This window comes from Hippopotamus amphibius, chromosome 11 (genome assembly GCF_030028045.1).
Source record: "Hippopotamus amphibius kiboko isolate mHipAmp2 chromosome 11, mHipAmp2.hap2, whole genome shotgun sequence".
NCBI classification, from domain to species: Eukaryota; Metazoa; Chordata; class Mammalia; order Artiodactyla; family Hippopotamidae; genus Hippopotamus; species Hippopotamus amphibius.
Genome location: NC_080196.1, coordinates 107,816,461 through 107,830,709, shown reverse-complemented (window position 1 = coordinate 107,830,709; position 14,249 = coordinate 107,816,461). Strand labels below are relative to the sequence as shown.

Here is a 14,249-nt window from a genome sequence, read left to right as displayed (position 1 = left end):
TTAATAACTACTAAATAGCTATCTAGACATGTTACCATTCTGGGCTATCGTAATTTTGAAAAATAATTCCTGAAGTTTATTCTCTAGATCAAGTTCTTAAACTGTTTGTTCTCAGGATCCCTTTATACTCTTAAAAGTTTTTTTTACTGTGGTAAGACCATTCAATATGGGATCTAAATTCTCTTTTTTTTAAGAACTTTTATTGAGATACAGTTAACAGACAATAAACAGCATATATTTAGAGTGTACAATTTGGTATCCCAATCTCCCAGTTCATCCCCCCCAACCCTCCCACTTTCCCACTCAGCATAATGTCCTCCCGGTTCATCCCTGTTGTCTCATCTTGCACAGTTTTCTTCTTTTTAAGGCTGATCCCATTGTATGTATATTCCACATTTTCTTCATCCACTTATCCATCAATGGACATTTAGGTTGCTCCCGTTTCTTGGCTGTTTGAATAGTGCTGCAGTGAACGTAGGAGTGCTACTTCTGCTTGAGTACTCAGAAGTGGTATGGCTGAATCACATGCTAGTTCTCCTTTTCATTTTTTAAAGGAACCTCCATACTGTTTTCCATAGAGGCTGTACCATTTTACATTCCCACCAATGATATACAAAAATTCTAATTTCTCCACATCTTCACCAACAGCTGACTTTCTTCCCCCCCACCTCCTCCATTCCTTCCTTCCTCCCTCCCTTTTATATTAGTCATCCTAGCAGATGTAAGGTGATATCTCATTGTGGTTTTTGGTTTGCCTTTCCCTGATGATTAGTGACATTGAGCATCTTTTCACACATCTGTTGGCCATTTGTATATCTTATTATGTAAATCAAGTTTTGCAAATATTTCCTCCCATTCTTTAGGTGTTTTTTTCTCTCTGTTGATTGCTTCCTTTGCTGTTCAGAAGCCTTTTACTTTGATGTAGTCTCACTTGCCTATTTTTGCTCTTTTGCCTGTGCTTTTGGTGTCATATCTAGGATATCATTGCCAAGGCCAATGTCATAATATGTTTTCTTCAAGGAGTTTTGGAGTATCAGACCCTACACTCCAAGTCTTTAATCCATTTTGAGTTGATTTTTATGTATGGTATAAGATAATGGTCCAATTTCATTCTTTCATAAAGTGTATATCCAGTTTTTCCAACAACATTTGTTGAAGAGATGATCCTTTCCCCATTGTGTATTCTTGATACTCTTGTTGAAGATCAGTTGACCATATATGTGTGGATTTATCTCTGGGCTTTCTATTTCCTTTCATTTGTCTGCATTTATATCTTTATGCCAGTACCATACTGTTTTTTTTTAGAACTTTATTTATTTATTAGTTTTTGGCTGTGTTGGGTCTATGTTGCTGCACACGGGCTTTCTCTAGCTGTGGAGAGCAGGGGCTACTTTTCATTGCAGTGAGCAGGCTTCTCATTGCAGTGGCTTCTCTTGTGAAGCATGGGCTCTAGGTGTGTGGGCTTCAGTAGTTGTGGCATGTGGGCTCAGTAGTTGTGGCACACGAGCTCAGTTGCTCTGCATGTGGGATCTTCCCAGACCAGGGATCGAACCCGTATCCCCTGTATTGGCAGGTGGAGTCTTAACCACTGCACCACCAGGGAAGTCCCGTGCTGTTTTAATTACTGTAGTTTTATACTGTAGTTTGAGATCATGAAGGGTGATACTTCCAGCTTTGTTCTTTTCTGAGATTATTTTGGCTATTTGTGGTCTTTGGTGGTTCTATATGAATTTTATAATTATTTTCCCTTTATTCTCTTAAAATTATTGAGGACCCCAAAGAGTTTTTTGTTTATGTGAGTTATAACTATCAATATTTACTGTATTAGAAATTAAAATTGAGTAAAATTGAAAAGACCAGAATTTATAAGCACATAGCCCAGTAGCCATCAGAGCCTCTGAAAACATCAATGTCTCCTTATATGATGAGTGAATTTTTAAGAATATATGTATATATTCTTGTATGATAAGAGTTAAAAAGGTAAATTAAATCTTAATATAACTATTAAAATAGGTTTGATCTTGCAGGTCTCAGAGAGGGATATAGTAACTCCCTGGGGTCCTCAGACCACACTATAAGAATTACTGACTTAGTTAGCTGGTGATTATTTACTGAGTCCTCTGTGCTGGGGAGTCCAGCTACAGTAGTAGGAAGGTGGGAAAATATTGGGGGACTTTCTTGGTATCCAGGAATTCATATCAGATGCAGGTCCCTATCCTACCTATGCATAAGACAGCTCATATATCTGAAAAATGATTTCATGTATATGTTCAATGAAAATGATTAACTCTTTCTTTTATGACCATTACAATCTTAATCAGTATGATTATAATCTGGGCATTTGAAACTCAAAGTCAAACACTCAAAGTGTTTGAGTCACCAACCTAGCATTACCACAGAACAGTCCTGTGAAATTCAGCCTCTTGAAGTGATCTCTACCAAGAAAAGCTCCAGAGGTTTCAATTATTTCTTTTTTTTTTTTTTCAATTATTTCTTATTATATGGTTAACAGAGTAAAACTTAAGGGCATATGTGTGAACAATCATATCCTCTTTTCTATTTATGTTCTAGCCTCTTTCAAAAGCCTTCTTCTTACCAAAAAAAAAAAAATGTGGTATAAAGATATCACTTACAATTAGTGAAACTGTGTTAAATAACATCACCATTCATTTTGATAGAACTTTCTTGGTAGCTTCTGCCTTCTCATCCAAGAATTCAAGGACCTAAGTCTAATCATTTGCTTCTTCTTTTCAGATGGTTTTGAGATAGCTGTGCCATCAAATAGCCATACGGTCTCAGAACCTGGGAAAGATGTCACGCTCACCTGCCAGCCTCAAATGGAGCGGCTGTTACAAGAAGTCATGTGGGAAAAGATCCAGCCCCATCAGATTGACCTCTTAACTAGCTGCAACTTGTCCCAAGGAAGAAGTTACACTTCAAAGTACCCAAGACAGATACTGAGCAACTGCACCCAGAGAATGAGAAGGGCCTTCCTCACCATGCCCCATGTTACGGCCTCTGACTCAGGACTCTACCGCTGCGGCTTCAAAGCCAGCACAGGAGAAACTGAAACCTTCATGATGAGATTGACCATAACCAATAGTGAGTAGATGACGGAGGTCTTAAAGTGTCAAAAATAGAAAAAGCCAGAAACCAACTGTAGACTGGTTTCTTTTGTCTTTTTCATGACTTTATTATTCAAAATATCTTTAATGATTGAATTTGGTAAGTAGTCAGTTACTGAAGGTTAGCATTTATCTTGCTAATGCACCAATCACAGATTTAACAAATATAGATCTTCCCCCCCTTTTTTACGATCTGCCACGTTCCTAAAATTAAAAAAAAAAAAATTCAATGAGTCTGAAAAATACACGGTATCAACAGCCTATAAGTTTCAGCTGTATAATTTCTTTTTTTCCCAACTGTATAATTTCTAATTTTTTAATTACATTAAAACTTTTTTATGGTAGTGACTAGGATTTGTAATCCTCATGTATCCTCAGCAATAACAAGAAGGTGTTAGATTGGTATTTGCTGAATCAGTGTTGAGTAAAATGTAATAAATGTTTAATACCACGGTTGCTTCTTTGCCAGATCAGAGCTTTTGTTCTCTCAGTTGTTTTCAGACCTGGGAGCAGGAACAGACTGGCCTTGAAGCTTTGAAACTCAGCTCAGCGCCTCTCACCTGAGCCGGCTCCTTCCAAGGCCCGGTATTATTTTGTATCAGTAGTTTGTCTCCTGTGTCATAACGAAGCCCAAAATTGTGTAAGCTTCAGGTCCAACAGAGAGGCCTGTGAAGAAGTCAGTACAGAGAACCGTGTTACAATTGAGCAGGAGAAAGACTGTCTCAGACTCTCAGTTCTGTCTCCGGGCAAGTTTTCTCACTGCAGAGGGACCTGTTAGAGAAAATAATATATATTTACTGATGACAGAAATTTTATTTCACTTTATTCTCACCCTCTCCTTCCCTTCCTCTTTTCATTCCTTCCTTCCATCCTTCCTTCCTTCCATCCGTCCATCTATCCATCCATCCATCTTTCTTTCTCTCTTTCTTTCACATGCTTCCAGCCAACTCATGTGCGTTGGTCTGTGTGTAGACTTTTTGAGCCAAGTCTTCCTAGGATGTGGCTGCCCGTTCATAGACTCTGCTTATACTGCTGGCCGAGGTGCCTTCCTGAATCATCAGGAAGGAAGAAGAGGAAGTTTTGTACATACAGCAGCCTCTACTGCTGGCACCACAGCAGCTGTGTGTGCTGAGGCCCTTTGCCAGAGGTTAGCAGTTGTTGGTACGTAATCACCGTGAATGGCATCAAAGCTTTCTTTGATCTTCTTAATGACAGAGGGAGCTTAGAACTTGTTGAAAAAGAGGGTTGGTGGAATATTTGAGGGAGAAAAATTAATAGAGGTTCTTCATTTTAAATGTTGACTCTGTTCCTTCAGATATATAGAGAAACTATTTCTCACCTTAAAGAAAACTCTTGCATTATAGAAGTGTTTTTAAAACCTGGCCAGAAATAAGGAAAGAAATAAGGAAAGAATAAAAGTAGTCCCTAATCTTATCTCAGAGACTAAGGTAAGAAAAAGTTCTATTCAGAAAATGTCATAAAGAACCATTTTCAAACACATCTGAAATAAGATCTTGTCCATTATATGTTGAAAAAGTTATTATAAACATCCTAATCATAGAGAAAATGGATTCTTAGGAGGTATAGTTATTTAACTTTTACTAATTAATAAAAATGTCTTTCACTTATCTAAACATGGCTAAGTTGCACCTTGCACAAAGTTGTTTTTTTTTTCTTTGTACACAAGCTATATAAACAGTGTCAAAAATAAAGATGACAATGTAATGGTCAGTATTGTTAGTGTTCAAGTGTTCTGAATACTTGAAAAATGGATTTTTGACATTCAACTGACAGGTTGAAAGAATATCAATTCGACCCATTAGTAAAAAGTTATGACTGACATAAGATGACAGCTGTTGACTGTATGTTTTGCTTTAATTCTTTTAAAAAATAATTATAAGTAGAAACTGAAGATAAAAAATCAGGTGGAAAGCAAAAATAGATCACTTGTGTTCCTCTGATGTGATTTGCTTATTTCAAGTCCTGAGGCTGTTTGGTCAAAAATCAATGTAGGGATTAAAACAGAGAGACAGGTATAAGATGTGGAGCTGATTTAATTTATTTCAACTGTCGAGGGAAAAGTGATTGTGACACAGATTTTATAAACTGTTGTGCATCCTTTTGTTAGCTCCCAGAAACTTCTTTCATGGGATCCAAAAGAGAGATTTTTCAGGACTCTTGTATTCTGCGCACACACACACGCACACACACACACACACACACACGGGCTCTTCTCCTGACTTTGCCTGCCTGTGTTCATCTTCAGACAAATACCAGGTATTGACAGGCCACTGAAAAGATGATACTATGTCAACCAAGACATCGTATATCCAGGCCTTGACTTATTTTGAACAGAGGAATAAAGTGGCAGAAGCATGAGTCAAACAAGAATTTACTATTGACTTTCTTTGCTGAATGAAAAGAAATACTTGTCTCCTCTTCTTTGCACTCAAGACCTGGGAAGTATTGTAAAATGTTTCCAGACTGAATTTTCTGAATTGAAGCTTGTCTAGACCACAGGGGCCAGAAACAGGGGAAAATGCATGCATACTGACAGTGACCAAAATTATTTTGGGCCCTTAATATCATCTGGATTTTCATTAGTTATGAGGAAAGTATTTTATGTTCCACCAAAATAACTTATGATGTCTTTTAATATTAATTTAATGATGTGCAAACTACTGTTGTTTCCACTGAGCATATTGATTATAAAAAGAATGAGGATCAAAGAAATGAAGCCGGTCCCTCAGAGTTTCTGGAGAAGACTAGTTTTTAACTATGCTAAGAGGTATAACACTTACTCATGTCCTTCTCCAAGCTTCTTCCACCAAGGCTACTCAGCTGAACCATCACGTTTCAGATAAGGCTTTGATGATCAGAGCAGAGTAAAGAGATGAAGCAGAGCCCCGGGATGTGTACAGTATGCACGGGGTGTGTGTGTTGTGGGGGGAGGTGTTGTGTGTGGGTGATTGCACCCAAATGGTTAGGTTGGTACCGCGATTCTGAGTTATGCATTAAAATAGAAAGAGGTAGGCTCAGTTAAGTGATAACTTGGTGAAATTCTGAAACTCATGTAAGAGCAATGAAAGCCACTATCAATTCTTGATCAAAGATGGCACAAAGGAGGATTCAAGGAAGTTTAAGTCAAATCCTAGAAAAAGAGAAATTTGAGGCAGAGGAAATTACCTAAGAGTTGGTTGCAACAGTCAGTACATGAGTGATTGAGCTCTCAAACTGGGCTACCACTGCCACATACTGGGTCTTTGGGCCACAGAAAGGAGCCCACTCCAGACAGACAAACTACAAATGGCAGATAAATTAGAAAAAGGTGCCCTTCCTCCATGCTGATGCAGACCCAATCTGATGCACAGGCTCGGTGATGGGCCACAGGTCCCCTACCCACTTGGCTGGGCACATGGGTAGCCTGGAGAAGGCGGTGGGGGAGGGGGCGGGAGCGGTGGAGGTGCCGTTGGTCAGATTGGAATGTCAGCTTGTGCTTGTCACCAACTTGATAATCACTCACACTTTCCTACTTTCTCCTCTTCCCAACCAATTTACTAATTTTCACCACAGTTACCTCCTTTCCTTTTGGGTTTTGATCAGATCTCACCACCTTCATGATCTTTTTACATTAGCTCTAACTGCTTCCCTGTCATTGAACCATTAAGCATCTTGAATTTCTCAAACTTTTATGACTTGGAAACTGGTACCCTCGAGTCATTTAATAACTGCATCTGTTTGCAGTGGTCCAGACTCTTAGATATTACTTGAGGTTAAGGATTATGACATCTCTGCTTAAAGTTGTCAAAGTATCTTTCCAGAATGTGCTTAATAAGTGTTTTTGACCTATTCTGTGTATGTTAATATTTCTGTATGTTCTAGTAGGGACTGTGTCCATTTTATTTTCCGGTTTTCTAGCTGGATTATTTCTAGATTTTCTTCATCAACACTTATCATTTGAGGTTTAGCGATTGCTAATCAAAGAAACCTGAACTCTCAGATGATCCACTGCAATGTTTTGGGAGAAGATTTTCAGGAACTTTGTTCATACGTATATCGTTCAAAAAGCCTATTTCCTTTTTTCACTTTAGTTTTCTTGTTTTGCATGTTCTATGTCAATGGTGTATAATCACTAGTCAACAGACATGGAGGATGGGATTTGTAAATGACGGTTGCAGAAGTTTTCACTAGGAAATCATGCGGCCACAGCCAAGAGAATCTTCCCATATCTTTCTTCTGTGAGGTACGGGGTTGACAAAGGAGTAGCGTAGAGGAATAGATGCTGTAGGTTCTACATCTTGCCTGTGATGCCTTGGTGGACATTATCGACTCAACTCTGTGCTCCTGGGTTGGACTATGAGAATATTAAGGAAGAGTAATAAACTTCATTTCTTTCTTTGGCCTCAGTTCCTTTGATAAAATTCACTCAATTTTTTCCCTAGTGATTTGGATCCCTAAACAGTTTGAAGTTGTAGACAAAATATATTTTTTTAGGGATTTATTAATCTACAACCTTCTGTCCCACTCCTTTGAGTTTATAATAGATGTGGCTATTGCAGGCATGGCAGTTGTCTGAGCTGGTATGCACTGGTCTTCCAGGTACATCCATTTCCGCAACCTGGTGTGGTGAACCTCAGCCTTTCATTATCTCTTCCTACATAGAAAGTAATGCCCATGACAGTTAATTTATATGATAGAACCACAGGACCAGAATCCCAGAGCACTGGTGTCACTGTAAGTTCACATAGCCTCTACCAATACGGATCAACTACAATTTTTAGCCCATTTAGTTATGTTTTTAAAATTCTGGATGATAACTCAGTATCCGGATGAAACATACTGTCTCCAACATCACAAGTGAGTTGATTACTCAATCAGGGCCTATTATGTCATTGTAGCTTTACTTTACAGTTGCCTCTGCCCACATCAGTTCTTTTACAAGATATCGAATTAAAAAAAAAAAAAAGCAACCAGTTTGTTTTGTGAGCCCCACGTGTTGATTTATTCATCTTTCCTAATGTACATAATCCTGGAATGTTTGCCTGCAGTCATTTTTTTATGCATTCCGTAGTTGTGTAGATAAACAAGATACTGAATTGAATAATAACAATGAAAAGTTAATATCAGAGAGAAGGAAATGCTGAAAATCTCATGTTAAGTTGATTTGATGGTGCTCTTACATAAGGAAATTGCTGAGTGTGTATTGTTATCACTACTATAAACAAAGGAAGTTGGTGGTATTAGAAAGCAGCTAATCCTACGAACTGCTTTTCTTTAAGAGGCTCTTTATCCTCAGACTGAATTTCAAATAGCTTTCATGACACTTTCCTCTCCCTAGGAACTTAGAGTACAGGTAGGAATTCAAATTCAGACACATGCACTGATTTCCTCCCCACTTAAAATCCATGACCACACTTATGCAAGAGACCTGCCTAATGACTCTCACTGCAAAATAGCCATTTGCACTCCTTTGTCGCGTGTGTGATTTTTTTTATTTTAAAGCACCTGGGGATTGTTAACAGCTTGTAATGGTCTCTCAGAGACTTATTAGAAACTGAACGTGGATGATTATGTGAATTCTTCCCCAAAGGCAAGTAGAAACCTACTTAAATTTTTTTTCAAATGAGTTCTTCGTATAAGATTAACGGCATTTCACTCTGAATAGTAATTCTAGTTTTAAGTATTGTAATTCAATCAGTCAACAACTACTTCCAACTTCAACTGAGGTATCACATATGTACTGATCTGACCCTTGACAAATATTCAAAGGTGACCTAGTACGTTTGCAGAGGACTATATTATTTAAAAGAATAAGAAATGAAGAATAAGCTGTCTGTCGTTTGTAGAGAAACATCTTTGAATCCCCATTTTTATTTTACAGTTATTTACACTGAAATGATTCAGGGGTTTTTTAAAGGTATTTATTTAACAGAGGAGTATGCTTGGATAACTTTTTTAAAATTTAGTTTATTTATTTATTATTTTTGGGGGGGTACACCAAGTTAAATCATCTGTTTTTATACACATCTCCCCGTATTCCCTCCCTCCCTCAACTCCCCACCCCAACCTCCCTCGAGTCCCCCCCACCCTCCCTGCCCCATTCCTCTAAGGCATCTTCCATCCTTGAGTTGAACTCCCTTTGTTATACAACAACTTCCCACTGGCTATCTATTTTACAGTTGGTAGTATATATATGTCTGTGCTACTCTCTCACTTTGTCTCAGCTTCCCCTTCACCCCCCGCCCCCCGCAAACCTCGAGTTCTCCAGTCCATTCTCTTCATCTGCATCCTTGTTCTTGTCACTGAGTTCATCAGTACCATTTTTAGATTCCGTATATATGAGTTAGCACACAATATTTGTCTTTCTCTTTCTGACTTACTTCACTCTGTATGACAGAGTCTAGGTCTAGCCACCTCATTACATATAGCTCTATCTCATCCCTTTTTATAGCTGAGTAATATTCCATTGTATATATATGCCACATCTTCTGTATCCATTCATTTGTTGATGGGCATTTAGGTTGCTTCCATGTCCTGGCTATTGTAAATAGTGCTGCAATAAACATTATGGTACGTGTTCCTTTTGGGATTGTGGTTTTCTTTGGGCATATGCCCAGTAGTGGGATTACTGGATCATATGGTAGCTCTATTTGTAGTTTTTAAGGAACCTCTAAATTGTTTTCCATAGTGGCTGTACCAACTTACATTCCCACCAACAGTGCAGGAGAGTTCCCTTTTCTCCACATCCTCTCCAACATTTGTTGTTTCCAGATTTTGTGATGATGGCCATTCTGATTGGTGTGAGGTGATACCTCATTGTGGCTTTGACTTGCATTTCTCTGATGATGAGTGATGTTGAGCATCTTTTCATGTGTTTGTTGGCCATCTGTATGTCTTCTTTGGAGAAATGTCTATTTAGATCTTCTGCCCATTTGTGGATTGGGTTATTTGCTTTTTTGGTATTAAGCTTCATGAGCTGCTTGTATATTTTGGAGGTTAATCCTTTGTCCATTGTTTCATAGGCAATTATTTTTTCCCATTCTGCGGGTTGCCTTTTAGTCTTGTTTATGGTTTCTTTCGCTGTGCAAAAGCTGTTAAGTTTCATGAGGTCCCATTTGTTTATTCTTGATTTTATTTCCATGATTCTAGGAGGTGGGTCAAAAAGGATGTTGCTTTGATGTATGTCAAAGAGTGTTCTGCCTATGTTTTCCTCTAGGAGTTTTTTAGTGTCTGGCCTTACATGTAGGTCTTTAATCCATTTGGAGTTTATTTTTGTGTATGGTGTTAGGAAGTGTTCTAATTTCATTCTTTTACATGTTGCTGTCCAATGTTCCCAGCACCACTTATTGAAGAGGCTGTCTTTTTTCCATTGTATATTCGTGCCTCCTTTGTCAAAGATAAGGTGCCCATATGTGTTTGGGCTTACTTCTGAGTTCTCTATTCTATTCCATTGATCTTCCTTTCTATTTTTGTGCCAGTACCATACTGTCTTGATCACTGTGGCCTTGTAGTATAGTTTGAAGTCAGGAAGCCTGATTCCACCAACTCCATGTTTCCTTCTCAAGATTGCTTTGGCTATTCGGGGTCTTTTGCGTTTCCATACAAATTGTAAGATTTCTTGCTCTAGTTCTGTGAAAAATGCCATTGGTAATTTGATCGGGATTGCATTGAATCTGTAAATTGCTTTGGGTAGTACAGTCATTTTCACGATGTTGATTCTTCCAATCCAGGAACATGGTATGTCCCTCCATCTGTTTGTGTCGTCTTTGATTTCTTTCAGCAATGTCTTAAAGTTTTCTGCATACAGGTCTTTTGCCTCCTTAGGCAGGTTTATTCCTAGGTATTTTATTCTTTTGGTTGCAATGGTGAATGGGAGAGTTTCCTTAATTTCTCTTTCTGCTCTTCCATTGTAAGTGTATAGGAATGCAAGAGATTTCTGTGCATTAATTTTGTATCCTGCTACTTTACTAAACTCATCAATTAGTGCTAGCAGTTTTCTGGTAGAGTCTTTAGGGTTTTCTATATATAATATCATGTCATCTGCAAAGAGTGACAATTTTACTTCTTTTCCAATTTGGATTCCTTTTATTTCTTTTTCTTCTCTGATTGCTGTGGCTAAAACTTCCAAAACTATGTTGAATGATAATGGTGAGAGTGGACACTCTTGTCTTGTTCCTGTTCTTAGAGGGAATTCTTTCAGTTTTTCCCCATTGAGAACGATGTTGGCTTTTGGTTTCTCATATATGGCTTTTATTATGTTGAGGTAATTTCCTTCTATGCCCATTTTCTGGAGAGCTTTTATCATAAATGGATGTTGAACTTTGTCAAAAGCTTTTTCTGCATCTATTGAGATGATCATATGGATTTTATCCTTCAATTTGTTGATATGATGTATCATGTTGATTGATTTGCGTATATTGAAGAATCCTTGCATCCCAGGGATAAACCCCACTTGATCATGGTGTATGATTTTTTTAATGTGCTGTTGGAGTCTGTTAGCTAGGATTTTGTTGAGGATTTTTGCATCTATATTCATCAGTGATATTGGTCTGTAATTTTCTTTTTTTGTGACATCTTTGCCTGGTTTTGGTATCAGGGTGATGTTGGCCTTGTAGAATGAATTTGGGAGTGTTCTGCCTTCTGCAATATTTTGGAAGAGTTTGAGAAGGATAGGTGTTAGCTCTTCTCGAAATGTTTGATAGAATTCGCCCGTGAATCCATCTGGTCCTGGGCTTTTGTGTGTTGGGAGATTTTTAATCACTGCCTCAATTTCCGTACTTGTGATTGGTCTGTTCATGGTTTCTATTTCTTCCTGGTTCAGTCTTGGAAGATTGTATTTTTCTAAGAATGTATCCATTTCTTCCAGGTTATCCAATTGATTGGCATATAGTTGCTTGTAGTAGTCTCTCATGATCTTTTGTATTTCTGAGGTGTCCGTTGTTACTTCTCCTTTTTCATTTCTAATTCTGTTGATTTGCATCTTCTCCCTTTTTTTCTTGATGAGTCTGGCTAATGGTTTATCAATTTTGTTAATCTTCTCAAAGAACCAGCTTTTAGTTTTATTAATTTTTGCTATTGCTTCCTTCCTTTCTTTTTCATTTATTTCTGCTCTGATCTTTATGATTTCTTTCCTTCTGCTCACTTTGGGGTTTCTTTGTTCTTCTTTTTCTAATTGTTTTAGGTGTAAGGTTAGGTTGTTTATTCGATCATTTTCTTGTTTCTTAAGGTAGGACTATATTGCTGTAAACTTCCCTCTTAGAACTGCTTTTGCTGCGTCCCATAGGTTTTGGGTTGTGTTTTCATTGTCGTTTATTTCTAGATATTTTTTGATTTCCTCTTTGATTTCTGTAGTGATTCCTTGGTTGTTTAAGAGCAAATTGTTTAGCCTCCATGTGTTTGTCTTTTTTGCAGTTTTTTTCCTGTAGTTGATATCTAGTCTCATGGCGTTGTGGTCAGAGAAGATGCTTGATATGATTTCAATTTTCTTGAATTTGCCGAGGTTTGATTTGTGACCCAAGATGTGATCTATCCTGGAAAATGTTCCGTGTGCACTTGAGAAGAAAATGTATTCTGTCATTTTTGGATGGAATGTCCTATAAATATCAGTTAGGTCGAGATAGTCTAATGTGTCATTTAAAGCTTGTGTGTCTTTATTTATTTTCTGTTTGGATGATCTGTCCATTGATGTAAGTGGGGTGTTCAAGTCTCCCACTATTATTGTGTTCCTGTCAATGTCCCCTTTTATAGCTGTTAGCATTTGCCTTATGTATTGAGGTGCTCCTATGTTGAGGGCATAGATATTTACCATTGTGATATGTTCTTCTTGAATGGATCCCTTGATCATTATGTAGTGTCCTTCCTTGTCTCTTTTAATAGTCTTTACTTTAAGGTCTAATTTATCTGATATGAGTATTGCTACTCCAGCTTTCTTTTGACTTCCATTTGCATGGAATATCTTTTTCCACCCCTTTACTTTCAGTCTATATGTATCCCTTGGTCTGAAGTGGGTTTCTTGTAGGCAGCATATAGAAGGGTCTTGTTTTTGTATCCATTCAGCCAGTCTGTGTCTTTTGGTTGGAGCATTTAATCCATTTACATTTAAGGTGATTATTGACATGTGTGTTTCTATTACCGTTTTCTGAATTGTTTTGGGTTTGTATTTGTAGGTGTTTTCCTTTTCTTGTGTTTCCTACTTAGAGAAGTTCCTTTAGCACTTGTTGTAAGGCTGGTTTGGTGGTGCTGAATTCTCTTAACTTTTGCTTGTCTGGAAAACTTTTGATTTCTCCCTCAAATCTGAATGAGATTCTTGCTGGGTAGAGTATTCTTGGCTGTAGGTTTCTCTCTTTCAGGACTTTCAGTATATCCTGCCATTCCCTTCTGGCCTGCAGAGTTTCTGTAGAAAGGTCAGCTGTTATCCTTATGGGTTTTCCCTTATATGTTATTTGTTGCTTTTCTCTTGCTGCTTTTAGTATTTTTTCTTTGTGTTTGTCATTAGTTTGATTAATATGTGCCTTGGTGTATTTCTCCTTGGGTTTGTTCTGTATGGGACTCTCTGTGCTTCTTGGACTTGGTTAATTATTTCCTTTCCCATGTTGGGGAAGTTTTCCACTATAACCTCTTCAAATATTTTCTCAGACCCTTTCTTTTTTTCTTCTTCTTCTGGGATGCCTATGATTTGAATGTTGGTATGTTTAATGTTATCACTGAGGTCTCCGAGACTGTCTTCTAATCTTTTTATTCTTTTTTCTTTTTTCTGCTCTGTGGCATTTATTTCCCCCATTCTATCTTCCAACTCACTTATTCTTTCTTCTGCCTCAGTCATTCTGCTGGTTATAGTATCTAGAGTATTTTTAATTTCAGTTATTTTGTTATCCATTGCTGTTTGTTTTTCTGAGTTCTTATGAACTGTTTCTTGTACTTTATTTTGTTATGGAGATTTTGTATCATTTTGACTATCATTACTCTGAATTCTTTTTCAGGCATTTTTCCTATTTCCTCCTCATTTATTTGGTCTTGTGGGGTTTTTTTCCTGCTCCTTTGCCTGCATGGTGTTTCTTTGTTTCCTCATGGTTGTCCAAACTTTTGGGGTTGCTTGTCCTGGCCATAGAGGTGTTTATAGAAGAC

General features: G+C 37.7%; 1 protein-coding gene across 1 annotated transcript in view; it reads left to right on the top strand.

Moving 5' to 3' along the window:
- Window positions 1–14,249, top strand: part of CD226 (CD226 molecule) — a 78,423-nt gene that overhangs the window by 46,332 nt on the left and 17,842 nt on the right. Inside the window, exon 3 of the mRNA XM_057700133.1 lies at window positions 2,755–3,102. Coding sequence (XP_057556116.1) covers window positions 2,755–3,102 — 348 coding nt within the window. The remainder of the gene's footprint in view (window positions 1–2,754; window positions 3,103–14,249) is intronic.